The 22,610-nt window shown below is 42.0% G+C and overlaps 2 protein-coding genes across 5 annotated transcripts in view; one reads left to right on the top strand and one right to left on the bottom strand.

Annotated features, from left to right (window-relative positions):
- Positions 1 to 22,610, bottom strand: part of LOC135212006 (multidrug resistance-associated protein 1-like) — a 198,822-nt gene that overhangs the window by 127,232 nt on the left and 48,980 nt on the right. The gene's annotated exons all lie outside the window — the stretch shown is intronic.
- LOC135212194 (importin-7-like) overlaps positions 1 to 22,610 on the top strand; it is a 37,241-nt gene that overhangs the window by 10,122 nt on the left and 4,509 nt on the right. Inside the window, exons 5-6 of the mRNA XM_064245639.1 lie at positions 76 to 135; positions 4,701 to 4,847. Of these exons, the coding sequence (XP_064101709.1) occupies positions 76 to 135; positions 4,701 to 4,847 (207 nt within the window). The remainder of the gene's footprint in view (positions 1 to 75; positions 136 to 4,700; positions 4,848 to 22,610) is intronic.

The following is a 22,610-nucleotide window of genomic DNA, read 5'->3' as shown; positions in this document are numbered from 1 at the left end:
CAAAATGAAGTTCAACTTAGTTCATTGCCTATTGTAAGGTCCTTTTTAAAAGTCTTTCTCCATATTATCTTGCAGACTCTGGCGAGGATGACGAGTGTCACGCTGCCAAGTTATTAGAAGTTGTAGTTCTTCAATGTGAGGGAGAATAAATATGTGTCTTGGTTCCATCATACAGTTAGTTGTTGAAGGTTATTGCGCGAGGTTAAAACTACTGAGCTACGAACTATGTTATTGCAGTGAGTGCTGTGGGAATTATTGGAAGGTTCTTGATTTAAATATGTTCATCCAAACCCCACTGCTGTTATGTAACCCCCATTAAGTTTGGTTGTTGAATGTTTCCAGGCAAAGTAAATTTGCTCAAAGGACAAAAATAGTGTCACTGCTATGCAAGTGCCGCCTGGAGTCTAGTATTCTCACCCTGTAGGCAGCGCTGCCTGTGACCTCACAGAGTGCACATTGTCTTGAAATATCTTTCATCTTTCTATTTACCATACATTCATGTTTTCTTTAGTCTTGCTGTCAAACCCTCTGCACTGTTGTAAGTGCTAATGGTTGATATAGCCCCAATGCATGGCTTTATAGACTAAATTTCACAATTCATTCATTAAATCATAATTTGTATTGTCCCTTACCTTTGGTCTTAATTTTTTTTTTTATCGTTAATTCATTTTGCCTAAAGTTCTGGATATGTTCTGTACTTAGAGATCCTGCTATAGTCAGCCTTTTTGGCCACTAAGGCATTGGCCGTGTTTACCCTGGACGGACACACACACACACACACACACACACACACACACACACACACACACACACACACACACACACACAGCACACTCACACTCACACACTCTCACTCTCATACACTCTCTCTCTCTCTCTCTCTCTCTCTCTCTCTCTCTCTCTCTCTCTCTCTCTCTCTCTCTCTTTTTATCATCGTAAACTTTTTTGTAACTAAAAACAGGATTGATTGGGTTATTTTTTACTCCAGCAAATGTCTCCATTTACAAACCAGCCAATTAATCTACATTATTTATTTACAAGAGGCCGTTGAATGGCCTGGGAAAAGTAAATGCAACTTGTCCGCACGTGGACCAATCCTATCTCTCACAATAGGGAAAAACTGGCCATAATCAGATTAACGTCAATGCTGGTTTCCGAAATTACTCTAGTTATCTTGTGTTAATTAAGGAAGCACTTGCGAGCAATGAGACATGGACACGTGACTCTGCAAAGATCTGGAAGAGTTCCCAGATTAGACACAGAATAAAATAAGACTTCTTGCACAAAGTTACAGTGAATCACTTTTATCTAACACACTGGGGGGCGGGGGGGAGGAACTCTAGTGTTAAAATGAATATTTAATGAAGACTTAAGCTTGACCAGGTCACAGGGGGTAGCACGTGCCTTGATGATAAAGGAATTTCAATAGAGACAAGTGATAAAAATGAGTTTTGAAATTGGAATTAGCAAGAGTCATCTTGGAGAAACAGGGCTGGTTGGATTTTGCATTTTTCTAGACGTACCTTTGATCCTTAGCACTTGAACATGTGTCGTGATGTATGAAGGGGTCCTAACCAGTGTGCCAAGACAAAAGGGCTGACTTCCAGTCAGAGGAGTGGGCACATCTGCCCTGCTGCAGCACTAGCTTGGACTGAGAATGAGGCTGGGTGTTTTGGGATGGCCTGAGCTGCACCCACAGCCTCCGGCATTGTCTGAAAGATGCGAAAAACACAACCAGCAGATTTGGAGGAGGGAAAAGAGGTCTTAGGCTAGGAATCCCTAAAGCCCACATCGAGGCCTATCTATCTTGTGACCTGCCTTTCTTACTCTTAAGCTCGAGCCTAAGTTAATGGCACATTTTCTTCCCCCGCTCCTAAACGGAATTGCCTTTTTCTCTGGCATGCGTTCTCCCTCCTACAGTCAGCTGATTTGGAGAAAATGGCGGTTGCTTCTAGCAATTTACTAATTTAACTAAAGGCTGGGTAGACGAGGGGGGCAATAAACGTAATAATTATTACCTTTGTACTGAATGCAGGTGGGGCTGCAGGAAGCAGATGAGTTACACGGTGGGTCCGTGACACGGAATGACCTTGTCGGGCTGAGGTGGCAACAGAGCGCTAACCCAGCACAGAGGTGTTGTCAAATCTCAGGAAAACATTTTTAGTAACATTCATTTTCCCATAAAAAACTTAGTCATTCTTAAACATATGAAGTTTTAATATGAAACAGAGTAATTACCATAAATTTAGTTAGTATAAAAAATATCAGACACATTTCTTCATCGCTGTTCTGGCGTATTTAGAGAACTGTGGCAACTGTGCGGCCAACGCCTTATCAGCCAAGAAGGCTGAGTTTGACTATGGTGTCCTTGGTCCATTACTTGTTTTGATGGTCTTATTTTGTTTTTACTTAATTTCTTGGCTTGTTACCAAGTTTTCATTGTACCTACTTATATAAATTCTCTTCTTATGATGTCATTTAATGCTTTTGTATATTAGTGGTTTTTGCGCATTATATTAATGTATTATACGTTTATGTGATTTGTGTGATGCACCTGAACTAGATAGATTGCATTAGCTTACATGCACAGGTCTTCATATGATTTGTGTTAAGCCTTTATGTTTTGCCTCAGTAAGGATGCTTGCATTGTGCACAAATAACTGGCACTAAATGTTTTTTAAGTTCTGACCTCATGTAAGATTTCTGACTGGTATGCTAGCAGTGGCACTGACTTGGAGAGAAGGATTCAGTATTGCATAAAGTCAGCAGTGCAGATCCTTACCATGTGCTTCACCTGCTAACTAAATCTTCAGCTTAGTTCTTCCTGTCTGTAGGAGAGTTTTGCTTGTACAAGAGGAGTGAGTTCACACACTGTTGCTTGAACAATCAACTGTTGCTGTTGTTTTTGTTGACTGTCTAGCCACTGACGTACCCATCCTTCTACTGATATGCTAGCCACTGACGTACCCATCCTTCTACTGCTATGCCTCCTTACTCATATGCTTTTTCCTGTACCTAAGTGTTCCTGTGTCCATTGCCTCTTCACATGTGGAAGAGCTAGGTCAGTTAGTTCATGGTGATGGACTGCTTGGGATAGGCAGATGTTGCCTATATGTATTTCCAATGTCTGCTCATGCATGGCATGTTTTGAAATAGATCGACAAATACCCATAAATGCATCTACTCCGACAGCCAAATCTTGCTAAGCACCAGCTTTTGGATACTTATTACCAGCTTGTAGACTGTGAGGTCACAATCTCCTGATTGTGTACCAGAACACTACATTGTAGTTGGGGCTATAAGAGTGATGAGGTATAAGCATACAGTTTTTTAAATGTGAAAATAGAGATTTTTTCCATGTAAGCCCACCATATATATACAGTTTCAGTATCCAAGCCCCTCAATCTTATGCTTATTGTCAAGATTTATTTATATACTATATATTTACATAAAAATGCCAGTGATAACTGGAGGTTCCAGTTTGCACATTGATACTGCTATTGTTTTTAATAGCGCTCGAAACATACATTGGTTACACATCTGGACTGTGATTGATGTGTTTGTTTGATATATTGATGATAGTGAGTTTTTTATTGATGAGTACTGAATGAAATAAAATCACTAGTTGAATGTTTTTTGGGAAGTGATAAAACTTCCATGGTTTTATTAGTGAACTGTGGCAGATTTGCTAATTTGGGATATTTTCTATAGGTTATGATTTACATTCTATAGATGGTCTTCAGTTTTGTTATTAGGATTCTTTAGTAATTGCCATGTTCACCTTCAGCTCTTGTTATTTTGAATATTTATAAAGCTTTTAGCTTAGTTTTCTGGGTAAACTATTTATTAATGAGTTAAGTTGTGAAATAAACTGGCAAATGAGAAAAAATGTATGTAAATAAGATTTTTGATAACGACAATCATATCTAAGGAATTGTTGGGAAATTGGGTTGAACATATAGTGGCACTAGTAAATCACTGCATTAGTCTAAATCATAACTGCTTAATTTTGAGGCAGGGCCAGTTTTCCCTTACTAAATTTAGGGGAAAAGAAATATTTTGTTAAGTAGTAGTAGTAGTATTATTGGCAATGAAATGGAGCAAATAATTCTAGTCGTTTTGAAACTCAAGGTTTTCTTGTTTGTGGCCATACTTTATTATCAATATTGTTTATTTTACAGGTGGTCATAGCTACATTGTATACTGCACCCGATGCATTACTTCAGGTGCTTGAGTCAACCACGTTACCAAATACTACTACTACACTTACTTCTCATTTCATCAAACAGTGGATAACATGATTCAGACTGTTTTTCTTGGGTAAGTTAGTAATTACTGTCCAAACCGGCCCAATTTACGTCGGTTGTCCAGCAAGGAACTGTTCTTGACCCTGTTCTCTATATTGTAATGATTAGTAATATTGATCACAACCTGTAGAGCTCATTTATTGCTTAATTTTGTTGGTGAATCCTGTCTTGGCCTTGTCAACTCTTGAAAATTGAACAGTTTCAAAATGAACTAGATAGTGGTATACTATTGTGTAGTCTGCCCACTAGTAAAAGTCAACACTGACCTTTGTTGTGAAGCCAGATCAGTCAGTTTGGAATGTATAGTCACACAATTGGAATGTATAAAGGATTTTCCTCAAAGTTTAGATAGGATAACTCTCTAGTACATAATAAAAAAAAATTTCTTTTCAGTCTGCATGATCGCAAGATTTTGTGTGTTAGGGATGTGTACACTTCTGCAACTTGGGCCAGAACGTCTTGGAGTATTAGAAGAATGCCATAAAGAAATTTTACCTGCTATGATTTTACTCTTCCAAGGATTGAAAAGAGCATATGCTGGTAAGCTGCATTTTGTTGATTTCAACTTACACATTTGTATTCAACAAAAACCAGGAATTTAGGTTTTGTTATAGATAGGCTAATCATATACAAGGGCTTGATAGATTGCATTATGAGCATGGGCCTCAACATTAATACATATAGTGGAATTCAGCTCAACAGAAATTGTCTGTCCTCCTGGTAAGTACGTATAGTAATGAAATCTGTTAGGTAATGAAGGGTTACATTTAACACATGATAGTCTTGTACAGCATTCTTTCAGGTAATTAATAGCCTATCCTAACCGTTATTTGTTCATATACGAAACAAACCTGCGGTCTTAACATTAGGATAATACTAGCGCCGAGCTGGAAGCCGGTAGAAATTAAAAATAACTTGTGAGATCCAGGGACTATTGGCATCTGTATCAGGTCACGGGGGTATGTAATACCCAGAATATCCTTGGCGTCCCATGACCTGACAGTTACTTTCCTACCGCCTTTAAGATAGGACATGATTACTTTCTGTTTTAAAGCCGGTTTTTTGTTTGCCTGATTTTATTAATTTTTTCCCTTATTACTTTTTCTTTGGGTGTTCTCAGTGGGTGTGATCTGATAGTGTGTTTACACTGTGAGATGGAGAGTTTTGCTTCATCAACGGAAATCTCTTCGGGTTCTCGGAAGAGACAGGAAATTCCCTGGAGTGAGTGGGTTTCCTTGTTCAAGATTTTCAACTTCGGTGTCTACAGATCCACATCCAACGTGTAGTAGGTGCAGAGAAAATGTATGTAGTATTACTAATCCTGGTTCAGTTTGTCGTGGTTGGTCGGTGGAACAGTGGATGAAGTTTTATGGGAAGGGCCAGTGCAAAAGAAAGGAGACGATGCCATCTTTGGATGACCAAGTGTCGTCGGCTTCTTTTGTATCAGCAATAAACCAGACTGCCTCATATGTTTCGTCGCCTGCTTTTGATATTTCCCATACTCCTTCAGTTTCTTCTAGTGATTCATTATTGGAAACGCCAAGAGGGTTTTTCGGTAATTTTATGAATACTTGCGCTCCGTCATTCCTGGCAGGGAGAGGGGGAGCATCGCCATCTTTGTTGCAGGTGTTGGCTCCCGATGTGCAGAGACTGGAGGAACGTGGTGGCGTTAGGCCTACCAGGCGTACTAACCTTGGAGGGGTTGCTGTCTCATTATATAGCGTCGTGATTCCCACCAGGGGCCTGACAGCGTTGAATGTTTCTCATCCCCCTGGCCTGCACTTTTATGGGAGCTAATGCCGCAGCAATGACAACATCAATGTTTGGTATCTGGACCTGCTGGCTCTGCTTGCGGAAGCACTGAGAGAGATTCCCCCCTTGGCACAACCTCCTCTGCCAGCCACACGTGGAACGGTACCACCAGTCAGTGCAGTACCTTCGTCTTCACGGCTGGCTGTTATCCACCATCTCTTGCGAGCGAGAGGCTTTTCTTGCCGAGCAGCAACAGAGATGGCTGGGTACATCAGACAGTCCTCTGTAGCTGTGTACCAGGGAAAGTGGGTCGTCTTCTGTGGTTGGTGTCGCAGACGGGGTCGATCTCCTCTCAGAGCCACTCTTCAACAGGTAGCGGATTTCCTCGTTCTTCTTCGCCGAGAGAAGCTACGCTCCGTCCCCACAGTCAAAGGATACAGGGCCGCCTTGGCCCTAGTCCTGAAACTGAGGGGAGTGGATATCTCTTAACTCGTTCGAGATCTCCTGTCTAATGAGGAGCTTCGAGAGGTCTTGCCCACCCAGGGAACTCAGGCCCCTGGGGTGGGATGTGACTCTCGTCCTTATGAGTCTGACTCTAAGTCCCTTCGAGCCACTCCAAGAGTCGTCAGACAGGGATCTGACCCTCAAGACCCTGCTGGCCCTGGCATCGGCGAAGAGGGTAGGGAAACTTCATGGTCTTTCCTTTGACGTCATGCATTCCAGGGGATGGGGATCTGTGACTCACTATTTCGTCCCGAACTTTGTAGCAAAGACTCAGAATCCTTCTGTCTCTTGCGACCGGTTCGAGTCATTCACAATCCCCTCCCTAATGGACTTCACCGACAACGATGTGGATGAGATGCTGCTTTGTCCTATGAGGGCGCTACGGCGCTATCTGAAGAGAACTCTGCACCTCAGGCTTGAGTGTCGACGCCTCTTCATTAGCACTGGGGTTACCAAGAAACAAGTATCCAAGAATGCTCTTTCTTTCTGGCTGCGTGAGGTGATCGGGAGGGCGTACGAAGCTGATGGTAGCGACGACATCTGTATCCTTTGTCCGAGAGCCCACCAAGTCAGAGGCATTGGTCCTTCCCTTGCGTTCCGCAAGAACTTTTCTGTGACACAGGTCCTGAAGGCAGGGGTCTGGACCACCAAACCACCTTCACCTCCTTCTACCTTGGACACTTTTTCCTTGGGACTCTTGGTGGCTGCTCAACAGGTTGTGTAGCTTACCCAGCACCCAAGCGGACAGAACAGCATCGCATCCTTGTGTGACTGCATGAATGGATGGGTGAATGAGTGTGTGACTGGCTTCTCTTCCTCATCTTTTTCTCCCCCTCTACCTGTGGGCAGAGGGACATGGTCGTCACCACGCTGGAACAGGAGACCGATGCAGGTAAGCTACTCGACCTAGCTCCATCCTATCCCTTTCATTAGGGATAGGAGCAATTATCCACCACTCCCCCCAACAAGAAACAAACCCATGACTTCATATTGCCTCTTGCAATAGGAACAAGTTCTTGGTTGCTAGTTTTAAGAGGCACGCTGGCCTCCCTCTTATTACTTGGTCCAGAGGTCTGACCATTGATCCTGCGGTACATACCCCGATCATTGGGCAGAGGCTAGGATCCCTCCCTCTGCTCTTACGACCAGGGAGGGAACCAAGGTTGGATGAACACCAGTCTGTTCATTGACTCAGATTCCACCCACCAAGAAGTGAGTCTTCCTATTGTTAAAGGACCGATGGTTTGTATTACGTATCGGAACAAATAACAATTTGTCTAAAATTGTATTTTTCCTAACTATACAAACCTGAGGTCCTTTACACATAGTCCCACCTTATGCCACCCCTCACTCTGTTTTTTCCTGGGCCTAAAGCAAAGTGATTCTTCACCTCCCAGTCGCGGTGACTGTCGGACAAGCAGTTAACTACCGAACTCCCTTGTTCGAAGCTTACGACAGGTTCCAGCTGCTGCAAGTTACATTCCTATTGTTAAAGGACTTCAGGTTTGTATAGTTAGGAAAAATACAATTTTCGACAAATTGTTATTTCTGACTCGTTGGTACACACAGTCATGAAGAAATTACAAGCTCTAGAGGAGAAGATAGTTAAGAAAGACAAAAAGAAAAGATGTGTATGTATCGTCTTCCTCTAGTTCGGCATCATCGCTAAGTTCGATGTCGTCACTGCGTGTACCAGTCAAGCATGGGAGGATACGGGACTTTGTGACTGATCCTCGCCAAGAGGAGAAGAGTGAATTCTTCTTCATCTTAGAGCCAGGACTGTCATATCCCAGCCAGCAACAAAGTACAGAAGAGCGTGGCTGGTAAGCTTAATGCTAACGGACGAAGTCGTGTACAGAGCTGCTCTAGCTTCGGTCCTACGTTTGGAAGGTGTGGACATTTCGTCTTCATGGGAGTTGGCTCTGTTAATGAAGAGTTTTGAGCAGTTCTGTTCTCTGAAGGAACTAAAAGCCCCAGATTGGGATTTGACCATGGTACTGAGTATAGTCTTACAAAACCCCCCTACGAGCCGTTAAGACAGTCCACAGATAGGAGCTTGACCCTGAAGACAGTCTTCTCATTGGCCCTAGCCTCAACCAAAAGGGTCGGGGAACTGCATGGTGTGTCATATGTGGTAAAGCATTCGAGAGGTTGGAAGTCGATGGTATTCGAGTTTGTCCCAGAATTCGTAGCCAAAACTCAAAACCCATCGGTAGCGGATGGCAGATTCGACTCGTTTTCCATACCTTCTCTGGCAGACCTTGTAGACAGTGACAGGGAAGAAATGCTTGTGTGTCCCATCAGAGTGCTAAGAGCATACTTAAGAAGGACGAGGTATCTCAGGCCTGGGTGCTGGAGGCTGTTTGTAAGTACGGGACGGAACAAAAAGGAAGTGTCCAGGAACACAGTATTGTTTTGGCTGAGAAAAATGATCGGGAATGCATACATGGCAGAAGACAGAGGGTCAAATAGCCGAGAGAGGGGCTAGAGCTCATGACATCAGGGGCTTGAGTGCTTCTTTGGCATTCAAGAATAATATGTCTGTGGAGAGAATTTTGAAAGCCGGTATTTGGCAATGCCAAACAACTTTCACTTCTTTTTATTTAAAAGATGTTGCCCATAGATCCTTGGACACTTATTCCTTGGGTCCAGTGGTGGCGGCCCAGCAAGTGGTATAGCTCATCCAGTACCCCTGGCGGGTCAGTTTGTGTCTAGTGTAAGATAATGATATGAAAGTAGAATGAATGAGACGACTGGTCTTTCTTCTTTACTACTTTCTTTCTACTCTGTTACCCATGGGTAGTATGAAGGAGAATACCATCATGAAGGAGAATACCATCATGAGCTGGAACGGACTAGATGCAGGTGAGGTGGTCAGCCATACTGTAAAGATAATCTAGAGTATAGTATACTTTTCAGTAGCAACACACTCCTCTCGATAATAGGGAGAGAGAGGGGTGATAATAGATCCAGATACAAGGGACAGGAGTGGTTTATGAGAATGGAGAGTTCTCCATCATCCGTATTGTAATAAATCTTGGCATCGTAGGTATACCCAGAGAGGGAAACCAGTAGATTCTCATATATCATAGGTTCGAGGGTTAATAGTCCATTGTCTTAGAATACATATATTATTCAGAAATGGATAAAGGTGGTAAACTCCCAGTCAGTTATAGAGACTTAAGTCCCACCAATAAGTAAGTCTATCCTAATGTTAAGACCGAAGGTTTGTTTTGTATATGAACAAATGACAAATTTTTAACCAATTTGTATTTTTCATAACTAACAAACCTGAGGTCTTAGCAGATAAAGGCCCACCTCTTACCACCCCTTTAACAGTCTTAACTGGGTTTGAAGAGTAACTGTCAGGTCATGGGACGCCAAGGGCATTCTGGTACTACATACGCTGTCACCTGGATCTCACAAGTTTATTTTTAATTCTACCGGTTTCCAGCTTGGCACTAGTATTATCCTAATGTTCAGACCTCAGGTTTGTTAGTTGTGAAAAATACAAGTGAAAAATACAAATTGGTTAAAAATTTGTCATTTTTATACAAGTAACCTATCAAGTAATTACATGCTATTGGTTCCTAACCACAGCAGCTTAAAAATGAAAAAAAAGTAGTGCATCTGTGCTTAGGATGTTTGTGTAGGTGACGAACCTCACCCACTTTCAGGGACTGAGAGGAACAACTTAACAAGAGGTCATATAATTTCCTGTAGTCTTCCAACTAACATCTGGGGTTTTCTGCATATACTTCATCTTTATGTATAATGTAATATAACATTTATATCCTTGGATGTCAGTGGCCTGAACGCTTTTGTTCTAAAGACAAAGATCCATGTGGAAACAGTCCGTTCAGTCATGTCTACATTACATTTCTGGCCCTTTGCTTTGGCTTTTCAGCACCGCTGCATGTATTTCCACAGATTATTGCTCCTTTCGGGAATTGGCGTTATCTTTTGGAAATAAACATCAACCTGTATTTGGACAACTGGCTTTTCCACTCCTCATCAGAAAAGTGTTGAGAATGTCTGAAGGACTTGAAGAAGACTGTGCCTGACCTGACACAGGAGATTTCCTATTTGGGGACGATCCTGAACTCGCACACATTTTATTTATTTAAAAAAAAAATTTCTCTCCCAGAAGAGTTGAAACATGGCTGCACAATGAACGTGATTGTGGACGAGTTAAGTTGCCTCAAGCAGGTTGTACCAATAGAGTGGACCTTAGATCCATTCGGCTGTGACTACCTGTAGAAGCTATGGGGCAGACTGACAGTAAATTTGTTTGCAACTTTGGGGAACCACTGCCCCTCTCTCTTCTGCTTTCCAGTCCCAGACCACATTTTTGGACTGGACATACCTGGACGTTTACGCTTTCCCTCCCTTCTGGATGATCAGGGAGGTAATCAACAAGTTCTCGTCACACCAGAACACCCAGATTGCTCCCATATGGCCAAACAAGGAGTGGTTCCCAGACCTGATTTAACTGTTGATGGATTTTCCAAGGCTCCTTCCAGAAAATGTTCCTGCTCAGACAACCCACTAACTCAGATTCCCCCAAGGGTTGTCTGCTCTGGCCCTGACACGCTTCAGACTGTCAGGAGCCTCATCAGAATGAAAGTTTTTGTACATTCAACTTCCCTGTCAGATATATACTTAGCTATAGACTCCGTCGCCCCTGACAGAAATTCGAATTTCACGGCACACGCTACAGGTAGGTCAGGTGATCTACCGCCCTGCCGCTGGGTGGCAGGAATAGGAACCATTCCCGTTTTCTAATCAGATTTTCTCTGTTGCTGTACTGTCAACATCGTTGTTGGTACCTCCTGACTTGATTTTCATTTTTCATCGCCATCGATCTTCTGGGCTGTCTTTTGCAGGGAAGTAGTGGGTCTTTGGTTTGGCATATGCTTTTATTAACTTTTTAATGAAATTACCGAATTTTTCGGTAGACACTCACATATTTTGCAATAAAGGGAAATATTAATATTTATTCACTAATATGTGTAAGAAGTGTTAAAACTTGATTAAGGAAATATAAACACACTAACTTCCTACTTAAGGAAGTCAGAAAAGCATATGACTAGAAACTCTTCCTTTAGAAGCTTTAATAAGTCTCGTGCTAACGAGCAGTTAGAGTATTAATAGTAATAGTAGTTGTTGCATCCTCATCACCTTCTTACCTCACAGAAACTACAAATTCATCTTGTGTAAATTTGAAGAATAAATGGAGGGAGCTCAAAACGTGAGCTCTTAAAAAGGTAAGAAGTGAATAGGCAGTCCCCGGGTTACGACGGGGTTCCGTTCTTGAGGCGCGTCGTAAGCCAGAACGACACTTGGAAATCTGCCTTAAACTAAGAAAAAGTTAGAGAGACCTTACCTGTGTGACATGCAAGTATTGCATGATGTGTATACTCTGTTTTTTTTTTAATTGTCCATCGGCCTGTGGTGTTTTCACATGGTAACATGCTGCTTCCCGGGCTTTAAATAGTTACGCTATGTGTAAATTTTTAGGTAAATAAAAGGATATTTGGGTGTATATTTGCAACTGAAAAGCGTTTTAATAATTTACTGTATGCGAATTACACCGTTAATATTTAAAATAGGATATTGTTATTATTGTTGAATGTAAGCTATGTGACTATCTAAAGCCCCGGACGCAGTGTTACCATACACAAACACCAGTGGGGCTGGACAGATGGAAAAAAAACCGAGTATAGTGTGGTTATTTCAATGCCAAAGGATGGTTCTTGAAGGTATATAGTATACTTTATTATACTCTTGTGACACTATAAAGCACAATCTTGAAGTATTACCAAGTCCTTAGTTGACTTTAATATACGTACACTAATACATACACTTAATCCTTAGGTTAGATTATACACTATACACTATTACACTGTACTAATCCTTTGGTAGTACATCATGGTAGCTCTGGACGGTAAAAGTATAACACAATTAGTACAAAATACTACACAAAGTCCTGAATGCAATATGTAAATTATAGATATCAAGAGTAAAAGAGTTAATGTATGTTAATTAATTCCTTACTTTTAGTTTATAATTCCTTACTTTGAGTTATATCAAGAGTAAAAAAGTTAATGTATGTGAATTAATTCCTTACTTTTAGTTTAAATTTGTCGTTCAACGTAACCCTGGATGCACAAAGTCTTATGTGGCTCCATAAGCCTACATCATTCAGGGGGTTCTGGAATGTACAAAAAATAATTGTCAGTAAGTACTCTATGCATAGTAAGTTACATACAGTAATATGCACCATACAGTGGTTTAATATCACATATATAACATGTATAAAACTTAGTTAATGTATGTTAATTAATTCCTTACTTTTAGTTTAAATTTGTCGTTCAACGTAACCCTGGATGCACAAAGTCTTATGTGGCCCCATAGCCTACATCATTCAGGGGGTTCTGGAATGTACAAAAAATAATTTTGTCAGTAAGTACTCTATGCATAGTAAGTTACATACAGTAATATGCACCATACAGTGGTTTAATATCAACTGGTATGCATGTTGTAAATGATTGGTCTACACCCCCTGTTCAGCAGGGAGTGTACAGTACGTATGTAGTAATTCCATGAGGGACCTTGATCACTTATCCCATGTGAGAGATCTTGGTCACTTTTTTTTTAGTATAAAACTTACTTAATGTATGTTAATTACTACTATGTATAATTCCTTACCTTTAGTACTGTAGTAGTTTACTGTTGTCGTGCTATGTTATGTAGTAACCCTGGACAAAGTTTTATGTGGCCCCATAGCCTGCATCATGGAGGGGGTCCTGGTTTTCTGGAATGTACCAAAAAAGTATCAAAGTCAAGTCATGTATGTATGTTTAGTAAGCTTACATACAGTAACCATACGTACAGTGGTTTTATAACATGTTGTTACATAATCAAACTTGGTTGGAAATTCCTGTAAAAAAAAAGTTATGTACGTATGTAATACTACTGTATGTAAAAACCTTACTGTTTCATACTTGTTACACTACATGTTTACATTTGATACGTATACTTTCCTGAAGGATTTTTTCCATCCAAAAATGGTGCTTCTACTTGTAGTTATCCTTGATGACACTTGTAGTAATTTGTTAGTAACAACCTGGAGTTGTGGTGAAAAATGTTGTTATGGAAGGAAAAAGTAACAAAAATTAGTGTACAAAATATACACTACAGAAAGTTTGTGAATGCAATATGTTAATTACTGTAGATATATCAAGAGTACTAAAAGAGTTAATGTATGTTAATTAATTCCTTACTTTTAGTTTAAAGTTGTCGTTCAATGTAACCCTGGATGGACAAAGTCTTATGTGGCCCCATAGCCTACATCATTCAGGGGACTCTGGAATGTACAAAAAATAATTTTGTCAGTAAGTCCTCCTTAGCAGAGTCAAGTTACAGTAATATGCACCATAACAGTGGTTTAATATCACATATAACATGTAGTATAAAACTTAATTTAGAAATTCCTTACATAACATACCAACTTTTAGTGAGTCTCAAAGCTGTTACCTAGGTTGTGGGAGATGGAGGTGGAGGTGTAGAGCATTCATGATAAGATGCATTCCAAACCTAACTTCAGTGTGCTTTATCACAGATAACAGCTGGGATGATGGGCAGTCTGGAATGAAGAATTAATATTAAAGGACAGTATGTAACCACTTAGGTGTACAAAATTTATTGTACGTATGCAAACATTAAACACAACTGAGAATTCCTTACCTTCAGCAAAATGAAGACATGTAGGCTATTTAGAGGTCTGGTTTATGTAAGTCACAGGTGCATGCCAGTCTGGAATGATAATGTAATACATATGATTATAGTATGTATGTTACATACATAATATGTTATTACATATGTAATAATAAAACATTAATAAAAAAAAATGTCCTTACCAAATTCTAGTGGTTGGCTTGCTTACTGGGATGGGCATATGGTAGATGAGTGGGTGGCTGGGCTATGGAGTGGGATGGGCAGGTGCTTGGAGTCTGGAATGATAAAAAATATATAAAATGATAGTTACTACTGTAACTACTGCACATGTTATTACTGTTTGACATATGTAGTGTGTAATACGTTATGTACAATATAAAAATGAAGAATTCTTTTACTGAAGGAATGGAGAGGTGATACTACTCGTATCAACGATTTGGGCTCTGGAGAGGTGATACTACTCGTATCAACTGATGAGGGAACATCTAGATCTGGAAAGAATGATAGGGTACATAAATATATAAGGTTGGATGTAACTGTAGCATATGTACACTTTTAATAAAATTTCTATTTAGCAATTTATAAAAATTTCATACAAATTTGTTAAGGATTCCTTACCTGATGAATAGGGCGAAGCATCAAAACCATGGAAAGGCTCAGGGTCATCTGGGTCGCTGTCACTATCAAAGGGGTCTGAAATGAAAAAAAAAAATAATAAGGTTATGCAACATCAAACACATTGTACCACTATGTAAGTTGGTGTACGTATGTATGTAGGGTGTAAACAATTTCCAACATGAAAATGAGAAAAATGAAATTGCTTACCTGATTGTACACGTACAGGTGGACGGGCTGCTACAGAGGGTCCAGGTACAGGGGGATCTGGAACTGTCACAGGTAGTACAGGGAGATCTGGAACTGTCACAGGTAGTACAGGGAGATCTGGAACTGTCACAGGTAGTACAGGGGGATCTGGAACTGTCCACCACTTCTGCAATAAAATTACAAATGATGAAAATGAATGAAGTTACAATTTACTCTTACATTTAGTTGTTACATTAAAAAATTAACACATTTTAATATGTACACTATGTAAACACACAAATTAGTAAAAAACAGTTCAGAATTCCTTACCAGGACTAGGAGTGGGAGGTGCGTGGTACTGGAGACTTGTGAAAGAAAGTGTCAAGCCTGGACTGCACACTTCTCTTCGTCTGCTTCTCCTTCAGGGTCTCCTTGTAGAAAGTTTTACTAAGTCTAACATTCCACGTTTTATTTTTTGTCAAACCTGGCAACGTTAGGGTCTTCTGCCTCAAAAGAAGCCAAGGCTCTCTCCAGATGAGTAAAACCCTCTGACAAGCCTTTCACAGTTAATGACCTGGGTTTTGGCTCTGGTGCCGCCGCCTCTTCCTCAATCATTTGCTGTTCAAGTTCAAGTAAGTCCTCTGCAGACAATTCCTCTCCATGGGATGCCAGCAGCTCTGTTACATCATCAGGTTCAAGATCTAGTTTCAGCCTCTTGCTTAGCCTTACGATCTTCCTCGTCACAGTCTCGACGTCTTCTGCCTGGTCAAAGCCTTCAAAACTGTGCACAACTGTGGACACAGTTTCTTCCAGGCCCCATTTAAAGTGGTCGTCTTCACCTCGTCCCAAGCACTTGCAATATTTTTCACTGCATCAGCAATGTTGTAGCCCTTCCAGAATTGCTTCAGTGTCAACTCCTTGTTAGCTTCTATGGCCCTCAAAGCAAAACGTATGGTCCTTCTAAGGTAGTAAGCCTTGAAATTAGCTATTACTCCCTGGTCCATTGGCTGTATCAGCGATGTGGTATTGGGTGGGAGGTACACCACCTTCACATTAGGGTGCATGTCGCTCAAAATTGAAGGGTGACCAGGGGCATTATCCAGGACTAGAGGGCCTTAAAAGGCAGACCCTTCGAAGTCAAATACCGTTCCACTGCTGGCACGAAATGGTCATTGAACCAATCTTCGAAGACCATCAAGGTAACCCAAGCCTTCTTATTTGATTTCCAAATCACAGGGAGTTGACTCTTGAAAATGCCCTTGAATGCCCTGGGATTCTCGGCCAAATACACCAGCAAGGGCTTCAGTTTCAAATCGCCACTTGCATTGGCCCCAAACAGCAAAGTCAGTCGCTCCTTTCCAGCTTTATGGCCAGGTGCTGACTTCTCCTCCTTGGAAAGGTACGTTCGATTTGGCATTCTTTTCCAAAATAATCCAGTCTCATCCACATTAAAGACTTGGTCAGCCGTGTAACCACCAGCCTTAATTATCTCAGCCAAACCACCTGGAAAACTTTCTGCTGCTTCGCTATCAGCTTCACCTTGCAGCTTCCACATTATGCAAATTTGCACGAGCCTTAAAACGGTTAAACCAACCTCTACTCGCGGAAAATTCACCGCCAGCACTGCCTTCGCCAAACTTTTTCACTACTGCCTCATGCAGCGCTCTAGCCTTCTCCTGGATCACACTTAAGCTCACCGGAACACGTCGCTGGTTCTGGTCCTCCAGCCAGATCATGAGCAATTTCTCCATTTCAACAATGCTCTGGCTAAGTTGCTTCTCGTTTATCACCGTTGACTTCATCGGTGCAGCATCCTTAACGTGCTTCAGAATACGTTCCTTGTCCCTCACAATGGTTACCACCGTGGTCCTGCTCAAGCCTAAAGAACGGCCTATTTCGGTGTTAGTTTCTCCTTCTCCGAACGCTTCACACGTCATATTTTACCACCATCGTGATGACCTTCCTCTTCTTGGATGAACTATCATCGGAGAAGTACTTTGGCGTTTAGGAGCCATTGTAAATTTGCGAAAATGGCAAGGAATTTCAGCAACGTCTTAGCACACAACCGACTGAACTTCAGGCAGACACGCAATTGAAGTGGCGTCTTTTGGTATTGTTACGCTTAGCGTCCTCGACTGTCCGAGGTCGTTGTTCGGTTAAATTTACCATACTGTTTAATAGCGTTAATTAATTTATGCGCCTCCGCTCAAAAAACTAGTTCTGCGTATGAGGTATCGTTAAAAAGCATAACAAAACGTTGTAACCTTGGAATTTGCGTTGTAATCTAACCAGAAACTTAGTTTTGTTAATTATGTACTGGAAACAAGCAATGATTTTTTCATTATATGCGCTTTTGGACTTTTGAACTGCGCATCCCAAGCTAGTGTATTCATTCGCCCGCAAACTAGTTCCGCATATGCGGCGTCCCTAAAAAAATTCAAAAAATTTCTACGAAAAAAAAAGTGTCGAAAATCATCATAACCTCAAAATTTTTGTTGTAATGTAACCAAAAACATATTTTTATTATATACTGTGCTAAACTATAAAGGATTTTTATCATAGCATGCATTTTTTAAAAGCGTCGTTAACTCGGAGCGTCGGAAGCGTCAGCGTCGTAACCTCGGAACAAGTGTCGTAACCCAGGACGGATTTTCCATTGAATATTAAGAAAAAGCGTTGTAACCTCGGAACGTCGTAAGCCGGAGCCGTCGTAAGCCGGGGACTGCCTGTATAGGGTTCCCAGTGCAGTGGAGGGTGCGTCTAATCGGCTCTGTCTCGCTCCCAGGCCTAGACCTCTTCCAAGCTCACAGGCCCAGAGGAGAAGGAATGTCGAAAGCCTTACGGAGGTTACGGAGAATCCCCACCAATCAGGAGTCCCCTCGGCAGGATCTGTGGTGACCCAGACTGCCAAGGATAGCCATTGGAAAGGCATCCTCATAAAGTGCGTCTCTTCGTCCGATTCTTCATCTTACAAGACAAAGAAGTGGACAAGTTTGGAGTTCGGACGATCTTTCGCGCATACTCTGGAAGAAGTTGGAAAGCCCGCTTTGAAATGAGGAGCAAATGAGAAGCGCCAGCCAGGCGCGAGCCGCGTTCCAGCAGCCAGGCGCCAGGATCTCCTGCATCGCCTTATGAGAGAGAGGTCAGCCGCGAGGCTCCTCATTAGTTTTTTATCAGGATTAGCCTTCTCCTGGCAAAGGCGCAAGATGTCTCACAGGCGGCCGTCACTTTTGTCAGGATGATACTAGTATGATAAGAAGCTCTTCTCTTCTGCGTTCGAGACGGCGCTGCAGAAGGGGAATGTTAAGGTTCTCCCTACCGTAAGCCCAATCTCGGATTAGGAATCCTGCCCCTTCCTTGATTTTGGCGGTTATCAGAAAAACTATATGCTCGAATTCCTAGTTTACTTACTCTCATATAAGTGCGTTTTTTCCTCATTAGTGACATAGTACAAGTTTTGTCCAGCAAGTGTGTAACACATTGACGAAAATATTTACTCTGTCTCGAAAAGGGGTTTGTTTTCATTGACAAAGATCTTAATAACGTTTTATTGTGTAAGCATAGGAAACTTGCAAGCAAATATATTTAAGCGAAACAGGATTCGCTAAATACAGAAGCTGAGGAGACTTTATCGTAATAATACCTTTAAGCGTTGTCCCTACACCGGAAACTCCTGGAATGTCGCAAGGAGTACTGATTAATTGCACTTTAGAGTAAGGGTCCTTTCGGTTGCCATCCGTAGAGGAATCTTCGGTACGCTTATATGACTTGAACCATACAGTAAAAAAATAACGCAAAGGTAAAATACGTAGAGTATTGTAGTCATTGGAACAGCTAATTCTCGACTACATTCTTTCCTCGATGAGGAAGAGAGAGAAGGGATACAGACTCTTCGTTCCCTTTGACAAGAAAGAGAATTAGTATTAGCCGAAGGAGATCCTCAAGTGAGAACCGAGGACTGAAGAGGGAAGCTCTAGCTTCCTATGCTATTGGATATAAGACTTCATGGACTTAGTCTCCAAGTTTTTTCCTGGAAGAGCCTCTAACCAGTGAAGGAGAGCTCTTCCGAATCCTCGAACCAGGTTTTCGGCTCGATAATATTAATAAACCTATTCCTGTATTGAATGAAGTAGCTGGCAACTCAGGAAGAATATTGCGAGACGGCGAATGTTCATTGAATGGAGTAGCTGGCAACTCAGGAAGAACACCGAGACGGCGAACGTAGACTGCTGTCACTGTAGACCAACACAGTACCATCTAGTACTCTGTCATGAGCGGTCGATTACATCTCTCCTACGGGATTGACTGGCTAACTGTATCTCTCCCCTACAATCACGGACCTTAACCTCGGATTGAGGGGAATTGTAGGCAAACATGAATAAACATTGTCTGCGTTTTGCTAAGAAGCTTTCAATAGAAAGATCTCTTACACTTTTTCAATGCTGTTTACCGCAATATAACAATTATGGACAATTCTAACGCGGAATAGCACTATATTATATAATGCTCTCATGCTTATGAAAGCATAGCCTTATTAGAGAACGGAACATGCTCAGTGATACAATGGATGAGTCTGCTGGGAACCATTTCTTCGTGGCAGAAGTTTGTTTCCCTGAATGGACTGCAATGCAGACCTATATAATTTTTCCTACCAAGAAACGTAAATAACATACGAGTGTGTGCCGGGTAACCTGGCAGAGGTACAGATGTCCTGGCACATAATCTAAAGAATTGCAAGCAATTTAGTTGACTCTACAATTCCTCGATACAGCGAGTTCTTAACTGAAGGGTTCAGTAGCCTCTGATAGCAGGCTCGGTAGCGTCACGGTCCGTTCCTGTTTTCGTTCCCCATCTAACTGGACGGGGGTTAGATCCCAGGGTGGGACGAAATTATTTTTAAATTAATTACGCCAATTCCACAGCTCTCTCATATCTCATGGAGCATCGAGAATCTCTCTCTTCGCCCCTGTCCGAGTTAACACGAGAGAACCTGTTTTGAGCACAGGCACGGAACGTAACAATCCTCAAGAGGTTCACTGCACGATGTTGCACGTCAGTGAGAATCGTCTCGATTGACGATAATAACTATTGACGTCTGACTAATCTTCGTTGGAAAGAGAGTTGTGGAAACCTGGGATACGTCTTTTTCTTAGATCTCTTCGCAATGTGGAAGACGAAGAGGCTTCCTCTAGACGGCTTCCTTATTCTTGATCCAAAGCATTGAAGTCTTCCGAGAGCGGTAGCAATATACGCCATCCTTTAGTTTGGAAGGGGAATAAATATTAGTCTTTTTTTTTTTTTTTTTTTTTTTTTTTTTTTTTTTTTTTTTTTTTTTTTTTTATTTTTTTTTCCAACCCCTATACAAATGCTTAACAGATGTATTAAGATAATTACTGGCATCAGAGGGAGAGATGATGATGCCTTTCGTCCCATTTTGGCCTTCGAGAGGCTGGATTCACAGAGGTCATGTCCTTCCTACAGCACTTTCCAAAGGCCTTCCCAAGAGAGTCCGTATACTCTTATCAGCCTCACTTAGATACTAAAGGAAAAAATAGAAAAGGGACCTCCAAACCCTATCCACCCTATTGAGTGCTGTTCTGCGGGCAGGCCCACAGACTGACGAAAAGTTGCCATGAATGAGAGGATTTTTCAAGAATGGCAAGTGTCATGGTCAAGACAAAGAAGTGCTGCAGATCTTGCTGGGTTGAATGAAGAAACTGTCCTCTTTCAATACCTCTGTGACCTACAGGGCTGTTTTCTTCCCTTTCTGAGAGAAGAATCACTTTTGGATATATCTGCTATCAAAGAATACAGTAGCAGACTATACTCTGTCTTTACAAAGGAACTTAAAAATAGCAGAGGACTAAGATCTTCGGGATCTTATACGATACCTCGAGACAACCAAGAGTAGGACATCATGTACTTCGAGTTGGAATCTTTTCGTGGCCCGCAGATTCCTTGTTCCGACAAGTTGGAACCTCCTCATCAAGCTTCTTTTAGAAATCTTAGGAGAAAATTCATTTTTTCTCTTGGCCCTAGCAACTACCAAGAAGACAAGTGAATTTCGTGTATGGAGTCTCGCATCGGATTCAATGGAGACTCGGCTATTGGTTCTTGCCAGCACATTATTTCTGGCAAAGAACTAAAACCCTTCTAACTCTGGCTCAGAGCTTTGAAGTCAAGGGACTTCCCATTTAAGAGGGGAAGAGATAGAAGGGTCTCTTTCCCCAGTCAGGGCGCTTAAGGGCCTCCTACAGAGTCTTTGGGGTGAGATGAGGGCCCGAAGCACTTCCCAGAAGGTACTCGGAGGGATACGACTAGAGCCAAGAAAGCCCTGGGTTCGCTCACATTCGGCTCGGAGTCATCTTCGACTTCCAGACCTCCTTCCCCTCCTTCGGGCAAGGAGAGGGAAGATACTGCAACGAGAAACCTCCTGAACATGCAGGAATAGATCTCGTCAGCAACGGAAGTACTCACGAAGGATCCTCCTCTGAGGAAGACTTCTCTCTCATCTTATCTCCGGACAAACTATTGTCTGTTTTGTTCAGGATCCTCGGACAACGAAGCGCCAGCTTGGCGCCAAGTGCAAAACAGGCGAAAAGCGCCAGAGGCAGACAGCTCGGACGAGCGCGTTTATTGTCCGATGCGGACAAGGCGCGGGCCTCCAGAGGCGGACAGACCGGACAGGCGAGTGTGTCCGATGTGGACATCGCCAGCCAGCCTCGAAACTCCAGCCAGGCTCGAAGCTCCAGCAAGAGGGGAGGCACCAGCCGGGCGCCAGCCAGGCGCGAGGTGCTAGCCACAAGCGAGGCGCCAGGATCTCCAGCTTCATCCAGAAGAGATCCATATCAAAGAAAGAACGCCCTGGCCTTCTATATAAGTGCCTTGATGATTCCTTCAAACAGCTGAGAATTAAAGCGCATGAAGTGCGAGCTTTTGCGAATTCTTTTTCTTTCCATAAGAATATGTCAATAAAGGACATATTAGCTGTCACATATGGGAGATGCAACTCTGTGTTGACTTCCCTTTACCCAAAGGATGTCAAGATAACCTATGAGAGACCCTTCTCTCTTGGTTTATACGTGTCTGCGGATACGTTACTGGGATAGGGAGCCGATACTGATCCTTAACTAGTGAGTTAAATTTTATTTAACATAGAGTTTTTAGGATTGTTTGAAAAGAGTTTGGGGATAACTCTTTTCAATATCAGTACTAACCCTCGTGTTAGGATCAGGTGATCGGGATCGGTGTTGTGCTCCTTAATTATGCCATTAGGCAAGGTGTGTTGTCATGTAAGTGGATAAGACCCCATTGACAAATGCCATCAGGCTCTGTCGAGTAAGTGGATAAGACCCCATCGACAGACCCACAAGAACTCTTAGCCATAGGTCACATCCTCGCTGAGGCTCTTGAGGCGAAGCAGACTCCTAAGCAGTAGCTATGAAGTCTTCCGCCTAAACAAATAGGAACCAAGGTTTTATTTATTACCTACAACGTATGTTG

Source organism: Macrobrachium nipponense, chromosome 40 (assembly GCF_015104395.2).
Source record: "Macrobrachium nipponense isolate FS-2020 chromosome 40, ASM1510439v2, whole genome shotgun sequence".
NCBI lineage: Eukaryota > Metazoa > Arthropoda > Malacostraca > Decapoda > Palaemonidae > Macrobrachium > Macrobrachium nipponense.
The sequence above is the reverse complement of the archived record's forward strand: the minus strand, read 5'-3'. Positions and strand labels throughout refer to the sequence as shown.